This window comes from Nannobrachium achirus (genome assembly GCF_963921795.1).
Source record: "Nannobrachium achirus genome assembly, chromosome: 16".
NCBI lineage: Eukaryota > Metazoa > Chordata > Actinopteri > Myctophiformes > Myctophidae > Nannobrachium > Nannobrachium achirus.
Genome location: NC_137823.1, coordinates 37,647,125 through 37,673,564, shown reverse-complemented (window position 1 = coordinate 37,673,564; position 26,440 = coordinate 37,647,125). Strand labels below are relative to the sequence as shown.

The 26,440-nt window shown below is 42.0% G+C and overlaps 1 protein-coding gene across 1 annotated transcript in view; it reads right to left on the bottom strand.

Annotated features, from left to right (window-relative positions):
• Positions 1-26,440, bottom strand: part of col12a1b (collagen, type XII, alpha 1b) — a gene marked incomplete at its 5' end in the record, with an annotated part of 169,013 nt that overhangs the window by 44,691 nt on the left and 97,882 nt on the right. The window contains 17 exons of the mRNA XM_080745150.1: positions 620-759; positions 2,083-2,157; positions 3,363-3,515; positions 6,786-6,902; positions 8,092-8,238; positions 8,377-8,496; positions 9,683-9,812; positions 11,989-12,131; positions 13,426-13,555; positions 17,088-17,230; positions 19,805-19,934; positions 20,230-20,369; positions 20,556-20,685; positions 22,273-22,412; positions 22,665-22,794; positions 23,065-23,204; positions 23,999-24,128. Coding sequence (XP_080601276.1) covers positions 620-759; positions 2,083-2,157; positions 3,363-3,515; positions 6,786-6,902; positions 8,092-8,238; positions 8,377-8,496; positions 9,683-9,812; positions 11,989-12,131; positions 13,426-13,555; positions 17,088-17,230; positions 19,805-19,934; positions 20,230-20,369; positions 20,556-20,685; positions 22,273-22,412; positions 22,665-22,794; positions 23,065-23,204; positions 23,999-24,128 — 2,238 coding nt within the window. The remainder of the gene's footprint in view (positions 1-619; positions 760-2,082; positions 2,158-3,362; positions 3,516-6,785; positions 6,903-8,091; positions 8,239-8,376; positions 8,497-9,682; positions 9,813-11,988; positions 12,132-13,425; positions 13,556-17,087; positions 17,231-19,804; positions 19,935-20,229; positions 20,370-20,555; positions 20,686-22,272; positions 22,413-22,664; positions 22,795-23,064; positions 23,205-23,998; positions 24,129-26,440) is intronic.

The window sequence follows — 26,440 nt, the reverse complement described above, 5'->3', positions numbered from 1 at the left end:
AATGAATGTATATTGTCAGCTCCAATGTTGCTACACCACAAGTGATTCCTGCCATTAATCAACCCACACATGTATTCAATTTTAGAAGTCCCACTTATTAATTGCTGCATGGTTCCTGAACTACTGCCTAGCCATTTGCTCTGTTCCCAAGAGATCATGTTTACCAAAATAAATCAAGTTTTGCTTTCTTTTCAGACGCTGAATACAGCAAGACTTTGTGTGGTACTTGGCTGACGAATATTAGAATTTAGTTTTAACTACTCAAACCCAACTCATTAATAGGCTCACAATGCACCCCAAGGCATTGTGAGCTTGTGCATTGTCTATTTTCAAATGTTTTCAAATGGATCTCAATTTATGTAAATGCTGTCTGTCTGTAACGACATGCCCAAAATAGGAACGCCATGAATAAAGTGGTTAAAACATACTCTTGTACGGACAGCGCTTCAGGATAAATGCATGAGGGGTGCAGATGAAAGGTTATCTCGCTAACCTTTCACCCATTCAAAAATGTATTTATGTAATAATTATGTTACCCCATTCATCTGCTTGATAATTTACGTGTCAAAGTGCTTTCAGACAGTAATTCCAGTGACGTCTGTAATTTCAAGGCACCAACCTGCATTCCAGAGATCCCGATGACGTCGAAGGCTCCAACCACGGAGGAGACAAACTGCACCACTTTGCTGAAGCTCTCCTCGCCGATGCTCCAGGAGCCGTCGATGAGGAACACTAGATCTGCCTTGGCACCTTTGCACACTGGGGCGAGAAAAACAAACTCTTTAAAAGGGGGGGACACATTAAAGCCCACCGCCGACTGCCCAGACTGGCTGCGTCTGCTGGCATTAGAGGCACCAGCGGAGAAAATGGCATCATCGTCCTCCTCATTACATAATTAGGGTTTGCGAGTTGGACATAAAAACGTCCACGGAAACCTCGCAGGCAGCAAAACAAAATGATTGAGAATAGTGATGTAATGAAGCTATATGCAATTATCGGTTTAATTGATCAAAAGTTCCTCGAGAATGCAGACAAAACAAAGGAACATTTGGTCACCAGAAGGGCGCTGACTTTTAATGTCTTTCTCTTTCACTGGCTGCATTGAATCAGATGAGGGAGAGGGGGTGTCAGAGCCTGAATAATCTTTGCCTGATGTGAGGGCGTGTCCATTCGATTTCTTCCAATCGCTTCCTTTCCAAGGCTTCATAAACCAACTTTTACTGAATACCTTTATCACACAAACAGATTCTTTGGATGAATCTGCTTTTCCTTTTTCAACACCTACAGGACGCCGTTGGGCCTTAACGGGTGTGTTCTATGTTCAAACACCCCGAAGGCCCAAAAGGAACATGTGGCGGCCATTAGAAGACAACTGGCACCGCTTACATCCAGGGGGAGTGTTCCAGTCTTCAGTGCTTCGGTCAACACGCTGCACTGAGTAGCTTGTGATCACAGTTGAAGCCTGAATTAATAGGTTTGATCCGTTTAATCCAAAGTCTGTTCATTGTCTTCAAAGCTGACAGCTACACCAGTCTGGGGAATTGGTGTTTGTGTTGTATCAGTGGATGTGGCAATACTTGTACAATGCGTAATCCAATGTACAACATACTGTGGCTATAGCAGGGCTAGAGATACAAACGTTGATTCACTTTCTATTCAGGAAGTGGGTTTTTCTTTCCAATTTAGCAACTGCATTTTCAACACCAATCATTTGCAGTCTGTTATTCATCTGAGTGGAATGGAATCTTTTTTTTTTTTTTTCTTCTTTTTTTCTGAATGTTTGCTCTTTTTCACGCCTCCCGATTTAGTACGGCTCTGAATCACACATACTGTATCTGGGAGCTCTGCAGATATTACTGTATGAAGACATTGGCGTTGTTTAAACATTTGCATAATTATGTAAACTAAAAGAGACACATCCTTTGTGTACAGTGATGGATGTGTGTGTGTGTGTGTGTGTGTGTGTGTGTGTGTGTGTGTGTGTGTGTGTGTGTGTGTGTGTGTGTGTGTGTGTGTGTGTGTGTGTGTGTGTGTGTGTGTGTGTGTGTGTGTTTGTGTGTGTGTGTGCAATTAGTCTCTTACCTGCCCATGCAGGGGGAATGGTGGGTGGAGGGGGAGGAGTTGGGGGGAGGGTAGGAACTGGAGTTGTCATCACCACTGGGAAGACATGGAAAGACATGTGGTGAGTTGAAACTACTACTGTACTACTAGTATATAAACTCCTATTATATAAATCATGTATATGACTTTGTTACTGCTAAAAGTATTTCTAACACCGACCAAACTGTCAACCAGTTGGAGGCCTAACCCAGTGGTTCTCAACCTGTGGGTCGGGACCCCCAATTATTTTGGGGGGTCCGGAGATGTTTAGCTTAATGTTAACATTGTTTTCTCACTCAACAGTAAATAGACCAACATACAGTATAAGTGTATACATGGTATCTGCATATTTCTAAAGTGACAAATTAAGGACTTTTAAGACCTTTTTAGTACCTCTGGTCAAACATTGGCCAAATTGTCAAAAAGGCCAAAATTGTGAAACTAGTAGATTGAGAGGAGTTGTGAGCATGTAGCTCTGCTATTTTCACAATGGAACAGATGGAGTCAAACTAATGTAATGCCAACCCCTACAATTCCAATTGCTCGTCAGGGTGAGATATGATTATATTGGGGGTCGCGGCCTGAAAAAGTTGAGATTGAGAACCACTGGCCTAACCAACACCAGTCTCAATGTTAGAGTAGGGAGACCACCTCCAGCCACTGCACATGTACTAGTTATCAGTGGCGTAGAGTAACTAAGTGCATTTACTTAACTCATTCGCTGCTTTTTTTTAAATGGCTGCCAAGTGCTAGGATGCCCCCAGTCTCCATGTAATTCATAGTGGATGGATCATGCACGCCCATGCCTAGATCATGCACCATGCGTGTGTGCACGCTGTTCACAGCTTTCAAACAAAAGAATCCGCTTGGAAATCCGTTCAGGCATTCATGAGATAGCAGCCATTATGTTTTCTTCATAAACAAACATCTCTGCCATGTTTGAAAGATGGGGCTGGTATGGGGGTCAAACATGCAATTTCACGATCCTTTTTTTTATTTTTTTGCACTGTATGTTTGTGAGAGCCCAAGATACATTTTCTGTTTGCACAATGACGTTTTCCTTGACCTTGATTCAAACAACCATAACATAAAATCGGGTGCTTGTTTTAAATTGTTTTAAAGTGTTTAAATTGTTCCTCATTTAGCTGGGGAACCCTCTCAATCATTACTGTGGGTCCCCCAACTCTCCTGACTCCCCGGACCCCCACTTTACGAAACAATGGCCTAGGCTGGGACAGTACAGTCTCCAGTACAGTACTTACAGGTCCTCTCCTTGGTGCTGACTCCAGGTCCCTCCAGGTTGGGGGTCTGAACAAAAACAGTGGCTGTGTAAAGGGAGTCTGGGGAAAGTCCATCGAAGCAGTAGTATGGGTTGCCTGCTGGGATGGTGATTTCATGCTGGCCTTTACTGGACGCTGCAGGAGATAAGGGAAAAATATTCATCACAAAAATGCATTGGTAACTAGTTTTTTTATACCACTCATACAATACACTGTGGCTATTAGCAGGGATAGAGACAGTGATTGTACAGTATGTGTACAGTTGACTACAAAGAGCTACTGATCATCGGTTATTCAAACTACTCAGACTGACTCTGACTGTCTCTTTGAAACATGGAAATGTATTTTTGTGGGGGAAAGCAATTAGCCACATTCCTAGGTGATTTGAAATGTTATTCAAATCTGATTTAAAATATGTGACACTTGGACACTGAAGCTTCATTCATACTTTGTCGTATGACGATGTGTTGTAATAATATAATGTCCATTTATTTGCTAAAGAATCACAGTGTTTACTTATTTATATCCATAATAATAGATTTTCCCTTAAAAAACCTGCATATTGACACGTTTCACACAGATTTAATGTCTTTGCTAAATAGTTACTATATCGATTTTAAATCATTGAATCGAATCGTATCGCCATGAATGAACCAATATCGTCCATGTATCGTATTGTCAAACATGTACTGTATTGTGATGCGTATCGAATCGTTGTTCAAATGTATCGTTACAACCCTACTAAAGATCGTATTTGAGAAACAAATCGTATTTGTCTGCAGTCTGAACAAAGCCTCAAGCATGAGTTTGATCCCCGCCAAACTGCTGTTGTGTAAGAGACTGGATCCCTACCTGCCTAGACAGTGCTGACCCTCCACTTTGACCCCTCTGGTGACATGCTTACATGTGCACATGGCTTCAGAATGATGTATAGCAAAAACAGTCTTCCTATTTATTCCGTGCGCTTGACTACAAACAAACACAGCAAGTATGTTTACTGTGGAGACAGCTGCTGTAGAGACTTACAACTCACAACAGAGCGAGGAAATGGAAGCGACTGAGATGTCATCCCCCTCGCCGAACCGCCGGATCCTAGCGCTCCGGTGAGGCAACGGTTTCAAAACACATACTTTAACGTCAACACGATACGATCCAAATCACTTAATGGACTACTTGAGTCCATTACTCTGGGAAAAACCCAGTTGCACCCATTCGGGGTCCAGTTCATTCTAATACAGTGGCCCTCGTTCATCAAAACACAAGATACAAAGGGATTAGTTTTGTTGACAGAAGTTAATCCATGAACATTTCAACTCGGCGTCAGGCAATACTGAAAAAAGGAAGGATGCTGTATGCTTTTAATACTCTTTGACCCTGCATGACAGTGTCATTTTAAAGCTTTTCAAATATGGAGAAACAATTGATCAAGAGAAGCTCATGGCCTTGTAAGGCTGAATCGCTCACTCCTCACTCTCCTCTACACTTAGTCATCTCAGCACCAATCTCAGACCACTGTTTGCATTCCAGCTTGAGAACAAACAGTTATTTGTTGACTGGAGAGCACTGTCTGCTGCGTCTTAGAAGAGGGGTTGCCAGATTCTCAGGGTTTTGAGTACTTCTGTCTCACGCTAATCTGGCAGGGTCATGAGTACCATAGAGATTTATACCATATGTGTACAGTATGTATATGTATGTATATGTACTGTATATGTATATTGTATGTGTATATTAGTGCCACTTCCTGCTGTTGTTCTTTAATTGCTAACTCCGCATCCGTGGGCAAACATGAACCAGATGCATTCAAAGACCCTCTGTTGGTAATTTAAAAGGATGTAATCTTCTTACACGTAAGGACAATTAAAAGCTTGATGGTGGGGGGCTTTCAAAGCTTGCCAAATCTTGCATCCTGTCGCGCACAAACAGTCACGGGAGGAGGAGAGTGAGGATAAGCATTTGTCTGTGAAAAAGTCTAGACAGTGGACAGTGGGAAGGGTCGCGCACGAAGTCGGCAGAAGATCTGATGCATCGCTGACTACAGTAATGACATCATCTGGAGACGTGCCCTCAGAACATCTGCAGAGCCTTTCGTTGCGCAAATCACCTCAAACAAAGTCGCCTCCTATAAACGTCTGCCTCTGCTTGTGGTTACCACCGTGACTATGGGCGTACACACAATGACAACACAGATAGCTGCCAAGATAAAGGAGGCAAGTCTGTAAATGAGGTGTGTCGACCTTGTTAAAAGCAGGGTTTATGTGGATCTGTTAGGGTGTGATATGGATTTTCTGAACATGGTTTAGGGCTACTCGACCTCTCATCGGCTATCGATGATTTAGTCTCTGGCGGCAAGGGTGAGTGTTTCTGGGCTTCCGTTGCAGTCAGTGGATAACAGGGCTGAGACTTCCTCAACCTGTGAAATTGCTCTCTGTGTACCACCTGGACACTAATCTCATGTCACCAAAGCTTGTTCAATCGTGATTGGTCAGTACTACTCTGACCAATAACAAACTACAAACCAGGACACTTACGACACCAAAAATATTGCCCCTTGCCTACATATTCCGCATTCATAGATCATGATACACACTTGGAAGCTACAGACTGAAACGTTCAACTAGGCTGCACTGCTGGCCACCTGCCTACCTGTTTAATTAGACACCTGGGATAAAAACTATTGCATCAATATTGGGGTGTGGCCAGGTGAGGCCAGCAGTGAATCCTATTGAAAGTTTCAACCAGTGCTGCCCTACTGTACTGTATGTACTTTGCACAACATCTGTGTAATACTCACAAGGATAAGAATGCCTTCTCCTTCAGATCTCTCAATCCTACTGAGCATTTGACAGGCTTATTTTGCACCGTGATCTTCACTTAAGACAAAAGAGGGTCTTTACTTTCATTATCCTCATCCGTAATCGGTTGTATTTAGCAGAGAGTTCTCTTACTCTTACTCTCTGCATTTTCTCTGTTAAAAGAAAATGCATTGCCATTGCCAAAGACATTTGCATTTGACTTGATAGAAAACATATTTAACAAGTGGAATTTCTTCCTCTGCCTAGTGGGAATGTGCATGCACAATTTCATCAAAATTGCACACTGTGTTCATGATTTGATGCATTTTGTTCAAAACGGACCAATCCTGCAAATTTTGGAAGCCAATCTTAGCCAATCAGGTTGGAATATGGCAAATCTGACAGATTCATGTTGGTCACATGACTGTACTAGAGATACTGTCTACCGATTTGTAATGTCCAAAAATGTGTTTAGCAAAAATTGGCCTCATGGCTAATCAGACAATAAAATAAAACATAGTATCGGCCATGCCTTTCGGCCTGGCGGAGACAACTAATAAAACATTTTGATAGTGAAACAACAAATAAAAAGCCAGAGAGGATTTGGACTTACGGTCCACAGGGTCCAGTCTGATACGGTAGGAAGTAGCTGCTCTGTGAGGAGTCCATTTGATGCAGAAGCGATCAGCGCCAACCTTCTCCGTTTCAATGTTGGTCACGTTCAGGAAGACTGCAGAGAGAGAGAACTGGAAGGCTTAGGAAAGGGAATTGACACGATTCCTACATATTGTGCCCTATTAAATTCCAATTAGTCATGACTATTCCATGACATAATGTCTATAGACAAATCAGTCAGTGGAAAGAAGTAGGATTGTACTAGCTTAATGGTGGTGCAAGTTATATACAGTATTTTTATAAAGCTCTATATTCCGTAATCATCACCGGGATACCAATTTTAACCATTCAGGAGAGATAACTCGAAGGAGTTCATTTATCAACTTCAGTAGATATCAGAAAGCAGTGATTCTCAAAGTGTTTCATATTGACAATATCATATTTATCATAACCTTTTTCATGTGAAAAAATGGACAAGCTCACAAAGTGTTCCATTGTGACATGTTGTAGACCTTGTGAGCTTGTAGATCTTCCACCACGCATCAAACTGTTAACGGTAGGTCACAGACAACTAAATGTTGTTTATTTTCAGAGGCATGACTGATGAAGATTCAACTGTCCGTGATGCTCCAGACAGTGCTTCATGCCTTGAAATCTGGTATTTTGAATAGCAGATTTCAATCTGCAATTATTGACAATTTAGCTGGGGACCCCCTGGAACACCTTCAAGGACCACACTTTGAGAACCAGTGCAGTAGAGAATCCCAAAAGAGAATATGTTGATGCCTGTGTTTTGTTACTGTATTTGTGCACTGTTCCTGTGTATGACATAATGTCTGGCACGATTACTGTGACCAATGATTGTCTACATTAAATTCAAACCACATTCTTTTCATTTTATTTATAGACGGGAGATACACAGTCAAATCGTGTTAATTCCATTTGCAACAATGAGAGTGTACAAATGGAACCAAATGTATTCCATTAAGGGTCCATTTGGTTACATTTGTACCATCTTGGAGTTAACTGACCGCTGAGGATTTTAGAGTGTAGAGGAAGGCACTCTTTGCCACTTTCAAACATGGCATCCCTATTGTGGCTGTGGCCAATTATAGGGATGCACTTTTTTTTCCCAATATAAAGAAATAGCTGTAATACAAATTGCAGATCAACAAGCTTGCAATGCTCGTTGTGAGCTCGTAGATTGTCCATCTCTGCTGTGCAAAGCCGGCGTACGACCAAGTATAAAACAGGGCTAAAAATGGTTATAAAGAATGTAAACCCAGGTTCTATACTGTACATACGTGTTGTTCCTTTCCCAATGAGTGGCCGGCTGGTGCCTCCAGTGTACTGCGCAAACACTTGCACATCATAGGTGGTTCCAGGATTGAGGTTCTGGAGGGTATAAGAGGTCACGTCTCCCACAAACACATCCCGGGGTTCATCCTTGCCTGTAAGGTCATAAAGAGGCACACATCTGGATTACTTATAATTATACACAGGTTATAGTAATGTGGTAATGCAGGTTGTTGCCACAATATCCAGGGAGAATAGTCAAGTTTATTTTCACACATATGAAGTCAGCTTACCCTCTGGGGAATAGACTAGTTTGTATCCAAGAACCGGCGCTGGCACGGGGTCCCAGGCCACACGGAAGCGGGTATACCATTCATCCGAGACGCGCAGGTTTCTGGGTTCCAGCAGGCCCACTGTAGCGAGGCAACCGAGATGCATGTCAACACATAATCAGTCACGGCAATTAGCCTCACAAATGAGCAGGAAAGTAGGGGTGACCCCGCTCCATTTCCAGCTTAGCACCCAGTCGACAGACTGCAAAGATATCTGTCATTCTGTTTGCAAATAAAGTATTTAAATCTTATTCACCCATTTGCAAAATAATTCCTTTAGTTCCAATGCAACTTTAAATAATATTATTAAATCTGTGCAAGAAACAAGTGAGATCTTTCCACAGTTATTTAACCCTATACAATACAAAGTGGAATTACTTGTGAATATTTGACGAAACGCTGCTTTATTTTCATAAAGCAGCGTCTTCCTGGCAGCCAGCTCAACATCCACGGCTGCTGTTTATGAATGACACTATGAGGAATACATGTGTTTAGATTGGGTTTACTTTTGCGTGGCGTTGCCCAGGGAGATGGGCAGTGTACAGTACTGTAGGTAGCAGCTATGGCATTCTGCCCTTCCAAGGAGCCTGGCACAACAGCCCTTAGGCCAGCGCCAGAAGAGAAAGACTCTCTATTGTTTGTGTATCTCAGGCTAATACTCTCCAGCCACTGAAAGCTCTTCTGAGTTGGTCTACTGTGAGTTCTCGACGCCAGAAGCTGTTTGAACTGAAATATGTTGGCTCTGATGGAGTACACTGTAAATCTATTGTGAGAGGTTTTTCTTTTCCACTGAAAACATTCTAGTCTTCAAAACAGGACTGCTGGTCTTGGAGTTGTATTTGGTTTGAGTAATAGTTTCTCTCAATATCTTAGTTTCTAACCCACCCTACAGCAGTGCAAGATTCATACTTGGTTGTGTGCTGCGTTGCGTTTGCTTGTAGATTTTCGGTGCACTTCACCAGAACGCAACTACGTATACAAACCCTTAAGGTGTTGATGGTAATAGTATCCTGAACCCATCATACTCATACTCAATATACCTAAACTCATTTAGACCAACCTAAACTGTATGTTTTCGCAAGTTTGTATCCAGCACCTAGACTGAGTGCACTGTGTGTCCAGAAAAGTCCTTGAGTAAAGCAGGTGGAACCCAATAGGTTCTAGAAGTGCTGCCATTTGGCTAAAAAAAACATAAAATGTTGGTCCTTAGACCACAAGGTTATAACAAATCCCCAAATATCCCTTGTGTTGTATTTCTTAAGTGTACCCGTGCGGCCGTTTCCATTGAGTGTTCCTCCTGGCCCTTCGGCGTAGATGGCTTCCACAGTGATGTTGTACGGAGTGTCTGGGAACAGGTTCTGCAGCATGGCATTGTTTCTGTTCCCTGGAACCACAGTCTGAGGGAATGAAAAAAGACTGATGAAGTTTACAGTTTCAAGTATGGCTTAAAGGGATAGATTCAGTCTACTGTGCTGCCAAACATCTCCCTGGGAATAATAAAATACGCATGTAGCCGCCCATCAATCGATCAATCTATCCATCAATCTATAATTATCTATTATTAAATGCCTCTGCAAAAACTACAAAAAAAATGTAAGTCACAGCTGCTAATCGTAAATGTTATGTACTAATAAATAACGAGTTTCCCAGGCCCTCTAAACATAAATCTCTTGCGGACATGATGTGTGAATATCCATTACGAAGAATCCTTTCATCGCCCTTCCCTTGGCTTCAATTATCTGACGCACGCACGCACGCACGCACGCGCACACACACACACACACACACACACACACACACACACACACACACACACACACACACACACACACACACACACACACACACACACACACACACACACACACACACACACACACACACACACACACACACAGGTGTCTTGCTAACGAGCAGAGAGGGAGCACAGCTGGTCTGTCGCGCCTCTTCGCTGTTGGTCCAACTCGTTATTTAAGCTCATTAATAACATTCAAACAGTCCCCAATGAGAGTTGTGATCGGTCTCTGCCTTTAACGAGGCATGGCAATTGGCCATTAATCTAAATGAGTCAAGAGAAAGCAGAAATTTGTCATTTTGCTACATGCTCTGTTTGCAACTCGATGGATGGAGGAGAGTTTACAGTACAAAAATGTACAGAACTAAAATCTAGTACTGCTGACCAGAGCACTGCTGTATGTCACACAAGTGTTGGTCAATCAAATCCAGATGTTACGACGGTGACATTTGTTGGTCAATAAAATCGGGATGTTACGTTTTGTGAAATCTTTGGCAATTTTAATATGAGTCCAACATACTGTACATATGATCGGGAGAAAGCATTGCTTTAAAAGGGGCAGGAAACCTGAGGCTGATTTTGTAGTTAGTTTTCCAGTTCAGGTTATAAACAGCTGCAAGGTAAAAACATGCAGGCAGGCCAGTCAGTAACACAGCTGCAGCTACAGCTTAATAAAGGGTGTGTTTGATTTAGATGTGACCAGAGCCATGGGTGTACCAATGTGCAAGGCAGTAATCAACCTAAATCTCACACAGAACTATAACAGCTGTTCTCAACCTGTGGGTCGGGACATGATTTATTTTTTTCTTTCTTTTCCTTTTTTTTTTGGGGGGGGGGGGGGGGGGTCCCCAGATGAAGTGAAGTGACAATTTAAGGATTTTAAGACCTTTTTAATACCTCAAAGAAAGAAAAGAAAAAGACCATTACTGCATCAAAATTAATCAACAAACTAGACTATAAAAACTGTCATGTGAGCTTGTACATCGGCTATTTTCACAATATTTATCTGTGGGTACCAAGTCAAACTAAACATAATGCCTCAAACTAAACGTCATGCCTCAACTTGTCAGGATGTCCGCTGTTCAAATATGATTATTTTGGGTGTCGCGGCCTGAAGAGGTTGAGAACCACTGTACCATAAGGTCAACATTATAAAGCCTGCCATGTTTTAACCTGAAACCACAAGATCAGCCTAGGCCGGTTTTCATCCGCCTTTGAGTACCTCATAAGTCATTATCTACAGTCTCTCTAAAATCTTGAAGAAGGGTTCCTTGAATGTTCATTACTTTGTCATGGCCTAATTTATCTATATCTTCAAAGTGTACCATTACTGGTTAGAGATAGAATTTAGTTCCAAAATGGGATGTCCATCAGTCATAACTCTTTGTATGTTTTAAGGAAAGGGTTTTATTAGCTGTATGTTAGTGTCACAGTAATATGTCATGAGTGCACCCTCAGGTGAATTCTTCAAATACTTGGAAAAACCTAGGGATGGGATTATGTTTTTTCAACAGACTTAAATGATCTACTGTCCCTTACAAGTCCTATCATTAGTTTTAATGCAGTGCCATCAATCATCATTCTAGTCGGAGTGAGGAGACGGCAAATGGTCGAAGAATAAATGGACTAGTAGTCTGTGCTCTTATTTTCTACTATAATCGTTGGATATTATTAAGGTGTTCAGACCTTTTGTGCAATCAATCTTTCTGTGAGGTCGCTGGTGTCACTTTTTTTTCAAATGCTGGAAGGTACAGGTTTATACGATTTTGTGCACTTACATATTCAGTGATGGGGTCTCCAGTCATGGGGGCGTAGGCGATCTTGTACTGCGTGACAGGACCCTCAGCATGGTCCCAGCCAATGGTCAGGCTGCTGGTAGTGGCATCGAACACACGCAGGTTCCTAGGGCCAGCGCGGGGCACTGGAACAAGGACATCTCTCATGAAGGCATGTAACCGATACATCAAGGGTCTTCAACAGGGTGTCCGGGACCCCTAGGGGGTCCTCAGAATTACTACAGGGGGTCCTCCAAATCTTTGTATGCTAGACGGTTATTTTTATAGCGTCCATATTCTGAAAACTTTAGCCAAAAATACCAGATCTACCAGAAGCTTTGGTGTAGAGGGGAAAAAGAGCAGCCTAAGTGCAGAGTGAAAGGTCAAGTTTATTAAGTGTTGACGGTTCAAGTGGTTAAATATGACATGAATCCAAAACCCACTGATGATTGTGCTGTTAAACAATGAAACTACCGGTATATGGAATCTATGAACAGGTAGTGGGGGTCCCTGCTTCATCTTTCTCTCAGCTAAGGCATCCTTGGCCTGAAAACGTTGAAGACCCCTGATGTAACCGATACATGATTGGATGTACAGCATGTGATGAGTCCATGCAAACTGCAACATCTTTAGCAAGTAATAATTATCTTGTGGTAGCATTAAAGTTGTGCGGGTAATATTTAGGTGATGGTTTGAGCTTTTAACTCTTCCTCAGATGCTCCTACAGTAGATGCTCGAAATGTCACCTTGGTGGCAATGGAGTAAATATCCTTGGGAGCAGTGTGATCCAGTGTGCAGACTCTATTTTTCTGTTTTCACCTGTTCTTCTATGCAGCACCTGGGATTTTATCGTTTAGATGTGTGTGCTTTGGTAAACATTTTTGCATAAAACGTCCAGTTTCCCACAAAGTTCCATTTGGATGAAGACATCTCTTGAATCGGTTATAATATGTTGGAACGAGTGGAGTAATCCGCCTTGTTTATAGATACTGCACTGTCTCTGGTTCCAAGGCAATTCTTAACATGCAAAACTGCACTGTAAACAAGTGAGATTTAACACAACCCACTGTGAGATTGCTTTCTGATAGCGGCATGACGCATCACCATGTCAAATGACTTGTTGGACAGAAACACAGACATCTCTTGCAGCTTATAGAATGAGCTTATCTAGTTGCAATGACTCAGCGTACTGTATACTGCATGTACGGAGACCCGGTCGCAAGACTGTACACATTGTCAAAGAGTCAAATTGCTCCGACTCAGTGAGGTAACTCTGGTTTAAACAGCACACTAATCAGACACATGCACACAAACGTATAAACAAATATTCACATGCACACACACACACACACACACACACACACACACACACACACACACACACACACACACACACACACACACACACACACACACACACACACACACACACACACTTACGTGTTTTGCCATCGTCCGCGGCAGGCTCTCCCTCTCCATCAGCATACAGAGCAGTTACTTTAACAGAGTAGGGTGTGTCTGGGATCAGGTTGTCCAGGAAAGCATTGTTGATACTTCCAGGAACCAGAACCTAACAGAATGAATGGACAGAGTGAGCTCAAACATGGACATCTACAGTGTCTTTATTGATCCGTAATATTTTCATGAAGTTCTTACAGCGTACACCTTTGTTGCAGTTTTTGCTCACAATAATACAGTGAAATCACTACCTGTAGTGCTTTTCAAAGTTGACCTATTTACTGATTGCATACGAAACCATCTGTGCATTACGGCGCATATGAAACCGGCAGCCGCAATGTACATTATGACCTCACTGCTAATCCCGCCGTGCTCTCTGTCATCTCCCCGGAATCATCGTTGCCAAGAGACTAGCCTCTGAATACTAACAAAGCCGCGCGAGGTTTGGCCATAGACCACCAAACAAATCATTCATTCAGCGAGGGAGGCTGACTGATAAACAGTTAGTGTTACGCTGCGGCTGGTGAGTGCGCGCGCGTCACTGTTTGTGTGGGGATGTCATCGACGCCATGTGAGGGGTGTTTGATCGAGCACGTCTCGGCACGTAGCTCACCGCGCGTTCTGACAAACAACACGTTTGTTTTTTTCTCTTATCACCGGGATTACCATGTCCATCTTCTGTCCTGTGCCTTTAGACAATGTGGGCCATGACAACAGGGCCCTTACGTCATGGGAAAAGCGTCTACTTGTTGAACTGTGGTCGGCTTCTCTCCGAGACACTTGTTGGTTTTTGGACTTGTGTAGTGCTGGGTACTGTGGTTTTGTAAACAGGCTTTGACTGACTGATTTCTGAATGTATACAATAGGAAAGAATCCTAGGTATTAAATCCCATCATTGCCTCCTCTCCTATGTCTCCCGTACAGTGTTTAGCTCTCAGCTTTACTCTCATCTCTGAGAAGACTATAGTAAAGCTTTTAGGGTTCCCACACATTTTTATCAATGAATTTCCAAAACTTTTCCAAAACTTTTCCAGAATATTTAACACAATTTCCAGGACTATATAACAATAATTCAGCGCAATAACGAGTCGCCTACTCTTACTATACATGCAATGCCCAAAGACAGGCAGTGTAGCAAAAATAAAGCGTGCACGCTGAGAACGGACCGTTGCGTGCATGCAGATCCTGCACGATGCGATGGACACGCACATTCCCATGTCAAAAGGTAAGAAAATCGTGGCAGGGAACCCTCAAAGTCAATTTATGGTGGCAGTAAATCGATAACCAAAAAACAATGAATAGCTATTTTTCCAGGACCCTTGATCAAATCCAAAACTTTTCCAGTACTGGAAAAATATTGTTCTAATTTCCAAAATATTTCCAGGAATTTCATGACCGTGGGAACCCTGTTAATACTCTCATCTCTCAGAAGACTAATAGTACAACTGAATTCATACATCACATGACATGTTACTTGATGATATTCAAAGTTCAAACTAACAACACAGCAACACGTTAGCTTGAAAATCTGTTATTTTCCGCAAGCAACATCATCATATACTATGGGGTATAAATTAAGGGCTGTGAGGAATAGGAGTGCAGATTAGGAAAAAAATATATACAATTTAATTTATATTTTTAAAAAAAACAGTTAAACATTATTTGATTCATCAAAAAGCAATCGATTGAACAATCGCTGAGAAAATAATCAATAGTTGCAGCCCTTAGTCAGAGTGTATGGTTTAAGGTACCCTGTGGAGCCATATCAAAACCCACCGGAAACATTCTCTTGCTTTCTGTCTCCTTCACAGCTTTACTATCAGGGATGGAAACAGAGAAATGGAACTGCCAACATTCCTCTGATGAAAAACGGATGACGGGACAACAAAGGTAGTGAAGATAAAATCCATCCATCGCGAGAGAAAACAAATATAGGAAACGGTGACTAGGGGGGATATTGAACTCTACGGTGCCTAGCGATGCACAGCTGCATCAAAGACGAGCCTAATCACAAAAACTGGCTCATTAGCTTCATATTACAGGGCCCGTGGCCTCAAAACTTCAAAACAAAGGAACTTTTCGCTGATGCCTGTCACAGATGTGTGCGAGTGTGTGGTGAGCACATTTTCCAAACTCCAGTCGCAGTGATTGGTGGGGAAATTCGCACCGCTCGCTTCCCCCCGCGATCCAGAGATGTGCATCCACGCGTGAAATCAACGCTGATCCCAGAGACACAAAAAGCTGACAAGTCAGGATTTCCATCGCTAAGCACATCAACGTGATTACCGCCGTGCTAACATCTGTGAGGCTCAGGAGAACACGGAGTGTTTATATTTAGACTATTTATGCATAATATATGCTTGGACTGTACGCATGGAAGGAACACCATCGACTGACCAGGTGAGCCCGTCTGTAATCTCTTACTGATTCCACACATTAAACCCATGTTTGTCTTGGTAAAAAACAAACCTGCACGACAGGTTCAAGAAGTGTTCCGAAGCCACGAAAAAGCGAGGCATGGACTTGTACCAAAGATTGTGCAACGCGGTGCTCGTGAAGTGTTCCTAACACGCTGCACACTCAAACTTGCACGCCAACAATGAGAATGCCCCAATACACTTTGACTTTCCCTTCAGTGGTCTCACGCCATTTCCAGTCCTCTGTGAGTGAAAGCTAGAGAATAGGGATTCTTTCCTTCGACTTTCATCGACACAGCGAATACGGAAAATGGCAGATCTACAAGCTCGCAATGTGTTGCATCACAGCATGTTGTAAGCTTTTAGATCGACTATTTTCACAATTTCTTAATTTTTTTCGCATTTACGGTAGACATTTTTCAAATTTTAATTTATTATTTTGGCCTAAAATAACATGCCCAAAATACGGACATCAGGTTGAAAGTGTTTACATTTTCTTGCCATAATTTAGAGTTTTAGACATGCTGTAAAGGTCAGTTTTATGCTCTAGGAAGGTGCCAATAATATCATTCTGAGTACAGTCCAGAAATGTCCCGCTTATCTCCATCTGAGGGTTAAGGAGAGTGCGAGCATCCAGGGAGGGACTCCTCCACATCCCGAGGGCACATTCTATCTCTAATAACAACCTGTGTATTTTAACAGTGAGAGAGAGAGAGAGAGAGGGAGGGAGACGGAGGGTAACCGAGTGACTCCAGGGGTGTCTCACCATATTTCTGGGCCCTGGGTACAAGGGTGTACAAGGATTCACTGCGGGCCCCCCCATGAATGTTCTTCATAGGGGGAGCGGGTTTAACCCATTTAGACTGGGAACGCATTATTACGCATTATTTTGTGCTTTATAACTATTGAAAAATAGCAGATATAAAAGCTCACAGCTGCAAGCTTGTAGATCTGCTATTTTTGAAAAATCGTGAAAATGTACATGTTTCTATGTCAGTGGTGGTCAAATTTTTTCATGTGACCCCCCCCCCCCCCCCCCCCCAGAAGCTGGAGATTTTCACACATTTTCACAACTTTTCAAAAACAGCAGATCTACAAGCTTACAGCGTGGCACCGTAGTTCTGCTATTTCTCAATAGCTAAGTAAAATAATTAAGGCCCCTCCACCTTGGGCCCTAGTAACTCAGTCCCACTTTTCCCCCCCTTGTGACGCCCCTGAGTGACTCACAGACTCTGAAGGCTTGACTCCTGTGGCTGGTTGGTAGTCGACGCGGTACTGCTGCACCTGGCCTGTGGCGGGCTCCCACCGGACGTTCAGGCTGTTGGTGGTGGGGTTGTACACCTTGATGTTCTTGGGCGGTGTGCGTGGAACTGCAAAAAGGTCAAAGTCAAAGTCAGAGGGCAGGGATAATAATCAAGAATCAACTCGTTTGTCACATCACATGATTGCCGGTGTAAAAGTCCTCAACATGTGCAGTTACGCGAAGTGTTAGGATAGGGAAAGGAACTAGGCTACAATCAAATAACTGGAAAGTGTGGTCAATTCAAATATACAATGTCCAATATACATACTGTAAGGTGCATGATTAATAACAATGAATAAAGAGCTTGTACAGGTAGAACATATATCCAGCAGATATAGCCAATATAAAGTCTCAGTTTCATATGCATTGCTAAAGGAACAAAGGAGACACATTTCGCAAGCAAATGATGAAACATGAACAATCCAGCATATACATACAGAAAGAGCCAGCATATTTTGAAATATTTGGTAATCCAATTATATAGGTTTGAAAATGGGATCAAATAATCTATTCATATGTTTGTGCATGCAAGCAAAAACATTAGCAAAAATAGGTTTTCTAAAAAATCTAAAAGAAAATCACAACAAATCGCAATGTGACGCATTGTGAAAAAATCAGATCAACAAGCTCACAAAGTGATGAAAGCGTCCCAATGTGACATGTTGTGAGCTTCTAGAAGAGCCATTTGTCATGCAACGAACTGCACGGTGCTTAAGTGGTTATCCATGATTAAACTGGGGGAGAAGCTCAAACGCTGACAGAAGCAAAAGTCTCCTGCAGGAAAGTCATTTTATAGCATCTATGCGGAGAACACGTAGAGTAGTAGCACAGTTTTGGCTTTATACAAAAGCCTCTTAACTTCCCTTTTAAACCAAAACAGATGTGCATATTTCCCTGGTGTTCAGCGTCTCAGCCCAATAAAAGAGATGTTGTAGGTAGTAGCAGACCTAGCTGCCTCCTTCATGAGAGAAAGAACCCTAAAAGTATAATCACTTTACTAACAGGGAGGTGGAGTCTGTCCCATATGTCTATTGGTATGCTGCTCTAACTACCCGAGTACTGAAAGAAAGGATAACAGAATTCAAAGTTGATCTCCCGTGCAGAAGAAGTACTGGTGATCTAGAGGCAGGAATTTAGAGCGGTTCAATAATCAAAATGTTCAATTCATAACAAAAATGTACCCTTGTCATTACCTTTGACACTGAACACACACAAAGTAGTTAGTCTCCTTCCCCACGTCACCTGGTATGGTTTAAATATTTGTTCTTTTTTAATCATCTCCATTGAGTTTGTACATGTCAAGTATTGTTGGATGGGATAAGCTTCTTGGGAGACTGGAGTCAATGCTAATTTAAAGAACTTTAATTGCACCTTCATTGCACTACTGTAAATATGTTGGACGGATGTCTTTGACTATAACAGAACAGGTTGGTGGAACTCGTGATTTTATGGTCTTGGCTTTGCAATGCTTCAAAATCAGTCCATAAAACCAATCAACCGAACTTTTGGTAGATCAGTCAGGCACAAACATGACATTCCTCATAACATACAGATAAGATCTACAGTAAATCGGTATGCCAAGAAATTGGTATGTTTCAAAAACGGTTACCTTTAGCAGCTTTTCGATATTTACTCCACTGGGGTTGTGGAGCCTTTTGTGGCTTCATTATGCACCATGAGCTCGGAACCACAGTTCTAATTACTACTTTTGAATCAAGTTCTGCTGACGGAGCATGGCAAGCCATTTGGGAAGGAACAAATCTAATTCACAAGATAAGATGTCAAGACATGGCAAACAACAATGAGTTCATTACCGAAATGTCCATTTTGAAGAAGAAATATTACTTGGGGGTTATCATTGAACTTTAGGTGTTTAAGAATAGTTTCTTTTTGGAAATGGTGACTATTTTTATTTGGAATTAAATGTATCTGATGAGATACTGTACAAGTTCCCCTTTGGTTCCAGCAACATAAAACACCATTTACATTTACGCTATTGTGCGTCCTAAGGGAGACCTTATAAGACTGGAGACCTGATGTCAAAGTTTCAGAAGAGCGGATCATAGGAAGGAACAGATCATACCGGGTTGCTGATGATTAGTTTATAGCCAAATTTGCAGTAGACCTCAACGTTTCTTTATGGGATGAGGATTGAGGAGGGATAATTGCTAATCAAAGGGTGCAATACCTGACCAGCCGAGCAACTAATCTACTAAGTGCATTAAAAAATATTGAAGGTCCCAAGGAGGATTTCCGTATGTCTGATATCTACAAAGGTTATACCACTAAAAGCTACAGGAAACCAAACAAAAAAGTACTATGCCATCCAAGACTATTGTCAGGACAGCAGCAGCTCAGTACACTGCCTCATCCATACCGCAGGAGTTACAGAATGGAATCATCTGAAAATAGTACATTTTCTATGAAGGAGTGAGAGAATGGCAAGCTCGTGTCAGTACAGCTTCAGTCCAGCAAAGTATCAAAATCATAGAAAATATAAACTTTATATTGACACTTTTACAGTAACTATTGGCAGACATGAGCCACAGACAGAAGACCTCACACACAGTGTACCTAACATAGCAACACAGTGCACACCGATGCACAGGGACAGACAGGACAGATCAAGCTCCTGACTTACGTGTCTTCCCATTGTCAGACTGACGCAGGCCCTCTCCCTCCGGGTAGACGGGGACAACAGTTACAGTGTACGGAGTGTCTGACAGAAGGTTCCTCAGGATGGTATTGGTGGTACCACCAGACACTTGCTCCTGTTAACAAAGAAAGAATTGCGTTGCAACATCAATACAACATGGTATATGGAATCCTTGCTGTATCTCTTATATGGCAGCTTTAATCTGTACTTTCACCATGAATTAACTAATATGACATTTGCCATTATAGGCAAATATTTTCAAAAATCACACAGTGATGTATTGTATATGGGGTATACTGTAATTGGTTCAACTTGGAAGTCGTGATTCAAGTGTATAAGGATAATCGTGTGATGTAACAGTAGGCTAATCAGTGAGTTCTGAGGTAAACAAAGACAGTTTGAAGTCTCACCATGTCCTCTGCTCCGCCCGAGGCGGGGACGTAGAAGAGACGGTACTGACGCACGTTTCCTTCAGCTGGCTCCCAGCGCACCTTCAAGGAGCTGGTTGTGGGGTCGGTGACCTGCAGATTCTTAACCCCACCCAAGGCCTCTGACAAAGACATACAATCGTTAGATGCCTGTCAGTTTCAGCATACTGAGTTATGGCCAGACCCAGGTCAATGAGTTTGTAAACACATCGTAAAATCATGGGTCTTACTTCAAACTCTGAATGTGTACAATGTATCAACAAGTCACCGAAAACAAATCACGATACAGCTATTCTGTTCACACTTACTTGTTTTTCCGTTTTCAGACGCGCGCTTGCCCTCCATATCGGGATAAACAGGCACCACGGTCACCTTGTACTCGGTGTCTGGCTTTAGTTCTCTCAGAACCGTGTTAGTGTTCATCCCAGACACCTGAGTCTAAGGAAAAGAAAATGGCAGAATGAATGAACCATAAAGCCTTGACACTAACAGAACGTCTAATTCCTGTGATTCCTGTGGCCCAGTTTCTAATTTTGGCCTGGTTGTAAAATTGTCTATATAAAATCACACCCGTGTGAACTGAGCGTTGGAGTCTGTGCGCGCGTGTGTGTGTGTGTGTGTGTGTGTGTGTGTGTGTGTGCGTGCGTGCGTGCGTGTGTGTGTGTGAGTGTGAGTGTGCCTTGCCTGTTCTGGCCTGGCCTGAACAACAGCGCCCCTCCCTTAACATGTGTGGTCAGAAAAGGTTTGAGGCTACATACAGACCCACCCACCCACATACATACATACATACATACAAACAAACATACATACATACCTACACACACGGCCACGCTATGGAGACGGTGTGACCACCGCTCAAAAATAGAAAGATAGTCTTCCCACTGATTCATGCCCGTGAAATTGTTAAATTACCACAAACGGGAAGGTTTCGAACACATAAGTCTGAAAGTATTCTTGTGTCCTACAATTGGTATTTTGACGCGCTCCCTAGTTTTTCTTCTTCTCTGAGCTGCTTTTTTTTTTGTTTGTTTTTTCACACTGATTCTTAACTTTGCACTATTAGGTTGTGTTGGTAGTTTCTGAGTATTCTGCTTTGTTTAACAATGTCAGTGAGATACTTGTTGCACTAACTAGCATTGACTGTTACGGTCTCTTTTTGTAAGACACTTTATGTATATATACTTATATATTATTCGCCCCCTCTATTGATACACCTTCTCTTTATTGGTACTGTACTGCTCTTTTTTTCCTCTTATCTATCTTTTTTTTCTTACTTCTCTGTAACTTTGTAAATACTGTATACTGCTATGCTACAACTGGACAACTGAATTTCCCCCTTGGAATAATAAAGGTATCTATCTATCTATCTATCTATCTATCTATCTATCATTTGGATATGTGTGCTTTGTAAACCTTTTTAATACATCATCACAACAGCACATTGTTTACAGAAGCCAGGATTTAAATTGGGGTTAATGGGGGATGTGGTATGAAACGGTTCACTGATTTATTATTTCTTTAGATGTCTGCTCACTATCACTTTTCACATTAAAGGAGTTGTGATATATTTTAGTTAAAATAAAATGTACTATTAAAAAGTTAAAGCTCTCTATATTCGACAAGTAATCACAGCTATAGAGTGCTTGTCAGTAACAGGGGTCTCCCGTCTGTCCAGCACTTGGGGAACAGAAAATACATTTTAAGTTGGGTTACACATTTCATCCAATCAGGGGAGAGAACCCCACAAAGATCATTAATTTATCAGCTTGTGTTCCAGGTCCAATTTAGTCTGCTCATTTATTAGTTTCATCACTTGTGATAAATTGAAAATATTATTTTTTCCTGTTTAGTAAAGAGTTGGAGAGACAGGGAGACCCCTTTTGCAACAAACACTCACACATTTTGCCCAAAATGATCATCTTTTAACTTTTTTTTATTTCAGTAATATAGGATTGTCATGAATCAAGAGGCCCTCTCAGGAACATATGGACAGTTTTGGACACAGTGGACATTGCTGGTAAATACCATAGCTTCGGGTCCTCCGGCGAGGGGGGCGTAGATGACGTTGTACTGCCTCACATCTCCCTCGGCAGCGTCCCAGCGCACCCTCAGAGAGTTGACGGTGGGGTCGGTCACCTTCATGTTCTTCACTTGGCCCAGGGGCTCTGAAACGGGGCAGGAAAACATCAAGAGGGGTTCCCAAACATTTTAGATCAAGACCCAAAACTTTGGTGTCTCCAAAACATAAAAATGTTAGTCAAGGTAAAAAATAAAATAAAACACATAAAAACATATATATATATATATATATATTTATTAAATGGGCCTTATGTCATATGACATCCACCGTGACCTTTTGCAATCTTAGTTGTGTAAGCTGGATGCCCTGCATAGCATGAGCGTGGTATGTCACTCACTTGTCTTGCCCTTCTCTGACTGGCGGATGCCCTCCACATCTGGGTAGACTGGCACAACTGACACATTGTAGACAGTGTTGGAATTCAGGTTCTTCAGCAAGGTGGTGGTGGTGCCTCCAGACACTGTCTCCTGTTCAGCAGAAAGGTTTACTACATTTGTATTTGTTTATTATATTTTACTTCTCTGAGCCCTTTTTTGGCACCAGCCGTGGGAAATTACACATTATGGTGTGCTTTGTAACGGTGTGATTATGGTGAGCAGAGACTGATTTTTTTTCTTGTACAGTTTATGCAGTTAACCACATGAGCCCCAGTGACCCTATTCCTGATACATAAACGTCATTAAGAAATACAATTATTATATATTATTATTATTATTAGTGACTTGTGCAAGTCGTACCATCTGTTCGGGGCCATCAGGCTTGGCAGCATAGAAGACCTTGTACTCGCGCACTGGGCCCACCGCGGGGTCCCAGCTCACTGTCAGAGTGGTGATGGTTGGGTCCTTCACCTTCAGGTTCTTCACACCACCAATGGGATCTACGATTATGGCGATTATAATTAATAATTGGCATTTTGCTGTCAGGCTTTGCTCTTCATTTGTATCTACAGTACACACACAAACTTTACTTTCTACCACTTTTTGTGGTCACATGTTCAGATACTGGATTCTGATTGGCTTAAAACAGTGGTAAATCAGTCAACAACCTTGAGTTGGCTCATGGACCCCGCCCACTGTTGTTTTGCAGTTGTAACATTTCCAAGATCAATGCGCCTCCCAAAAAGTGGCAGCCAGTTTCTCCATTCGCGGCCACTCTCCTATTTTGAAGGCTGGAAGTAGATTGAGCTCACAATTCCCAATTGACAACCTTCACGATTGACCCACCTTTAGTTCCGGTTCAGATGGTGAACAAGGAAGGAGGATCTATGGTTATAAGTTATCATGGTTGTGCTATTTTAGCGAGAAAATGGACTCTAAAGATCTGAAAATCCATTGTTTTCTATGGGATGGGAGCACTTTGCGTGCACGTGGACATGCGATGGAAACGAATCGCGGACTTCACCAGTGCCACAGTGATAGCCGGACCGAAGGTGAGCCCACACCAGCTTTACTGTATATACAGTATATTCCGCGTGACATCGCGGGATCAGCACTCCGGACACTGTTTAATATTTATGACAAGTAGCCTAGGTTATGATTTCTTTTTGGTTTTGTTTGTTTGTTTTTTGGCAGTGAATGTGGCTTCGCCTCGTGCCACAACCCTGAAACAGTGGTAAACCAGCCAACAACCCACTCCCTCCCTCTCAGGGTAAATGGCTTACATGGTACTCACTTGTCTTTCCGTTGGCGGACATAGGTGAACCCTCCATTTCATGGTAAACGGTGACCACAGAGACGGTGTATTCCGTGTCGGATTCCAGGTTCTTTAGAAGCATGGTGGTGGTGTCTCCAGGCACCTGGTCCTAAACACAGACGAAAGATCAGCCACAACATCATTGTCAGGGTATTTCTTTTAGACATCATAAGTTAGGGCTGTGTAACATTGACAACATCTACTGTAATATCACAATATTCTTTACCAAATACCTCAATATTGTGACAATAGTATCGTACTATGACAATATATTTTTTGTATATGGAACATTTGGTAAACATTCAATATGGCTTAAAAATGTATTAAAACAAGGACAACACTTGACTTATGCCATATCAGGATATTACAATATTCAATTCACATAAAGATATTTATTGCGTTACCAGGGGAATCCTCCAAATGTCAATCATTTAACTCATTGAGTGCCAATCCCGAACTAGTTCGGCTTTATTAGCGTATCGTAGAGTGCCGATCCCGAACAAGTTCGGCTTTAAAAAAAAAAAAAAAAAAATTTTTTTTTTTTTTTTGAAAATATTTTTTTTGAATTTTTTTTTTTTTTTTTTTGGACCCCATCAAATCTGGTGAACATGATTTCAATCGCAATTTTGCATGTTCCACCCCCATACAACCCCATCTAACATACAGGGCAGCCATTTTTGTTTACATTACATGTAAAACATAATGGCGATTATCTCAAGAATGCCTGAACGGATTTCCAATCGGATTTTTTTGTTTGAAAGCTGTGAACAAACTGCACAAATCCACTCCAATGCAATCCAGGATTGCATTGGATTTTTTAGAGCTCATTCTTCTCTGTTTTTTTCCCATGCATGAGGTGTGCAAGGTTTAATCATGGCTAAGTTGACGAAAATAAGGCTTCTAAAATGCTTGGTAGCCAATAGCTAACTTCAAGCTAACTTCATCCTCTTCCTGTACATGCACAAAGGAAAGTGTTCAGGCAAGTAGGGCTTGGGCTTGGGCTCCAGGGCTTGGGCATGCATTACCAGCATATCTCTATTATTCTCTGGTCACTGGGCGCCCTCTAGTGGTGATAGGCTGGCACTCAATGAGTTAAGTATGCAAATTAGTCATGAAACTTAAACAACCAAGTCTGTGCATTTTTTTTGGTCAAAGTTGATCCCATTAATAGTCTTTAAAAGGCACTGTAGCCAAAGTGCCAATATTTATTTTAAGACGCAGAGGGAAAGTTGATCCCATGCCAAAGGGCTAGTGCTCGCCCAGCAGTCTGCTATCACCCAGGCGGATGCACACATGGGCCCTTAGGCCATCTTACTGGTGATATTGATATAATATCGATATATTGCCCAGCTCCATTGCAAGGTGCTTACAACTGCAGTAAAGACAAACAGTGTCTAAACAAGCTTGTGAAGTCAGTGAAGAGCAAGTTTGGCACCCAGAGAAGAACTCTCAAGCCTCGAGGAGTACGTTCCAGCCTGCACCAAAGCCACATTTCATAGATGAAGACAGCATGCAATCAATAACTACCCTTACCTTTGATCCCAACATCAATCCTAATGCTTAAACCATCAGCGTAAGGAAAAATGTGTTCTGTTCTAAGGCCCTTGCCTCAGTCTGTTAAGGGTTTAAAACGGCATGTCTTGTGTTAGAGACAGAACAAACAGCCACACTGCACATGACCGTGTGCAGAATGTGTTCTTGGTCAAGTTGTCTCGTTAAATAGAAGGTTCAAAAGATCATGTTGTATGTTGTTTGTTAACATATAGTACACAACCACCATGCGTATGATTGTGTTCTCAGTCAAAATGTCTGAATAAATAAAGTTTAAAAACAGAATATGTCTCGCATTAGTAAAACATGTAATACAGCACTGAATAAACGGAATCTCACCTCCCAGTCACCTTTCCTAGTTAAGTAACACTTTAAACAAATGTGTATAGTGTCTTGTATAATAAAACAAATTACACACAGACACAATGCATTCAATTGCTTCATAAGTAAACTTGTTTTGAGCTTAATTAAATGTTAGAAACAATGCATCTTGCATTAGTAAAACTAAACTGGGCTATGCACGAATGATGCAAGTTGGGAATACATATATATACTTCCTTCCCATCCTGCATCGCAACATTACCGGCATCACATACTTCGCTTTTGTCTACTTTCTGTTCCAATGCATTTGCTGTCACTTATATTGGCATTAACGCCGTGAAGCCTGAACAGTCGGGCGATTTCAGAGTTAACCCCGGGACAGAGTGGCGTGCGTGCACACGCACACGCACACACACACACAAATATATTTGACATCAAGCCAGTCTACACAACAGACGTGCCAAAACACCAGGTTCTTGGTGTATGTCTTTGGCATTGATTAAAATAGAAATCAGGACAACACTGAGCTTGAATGTGGTCTCAGTCAGC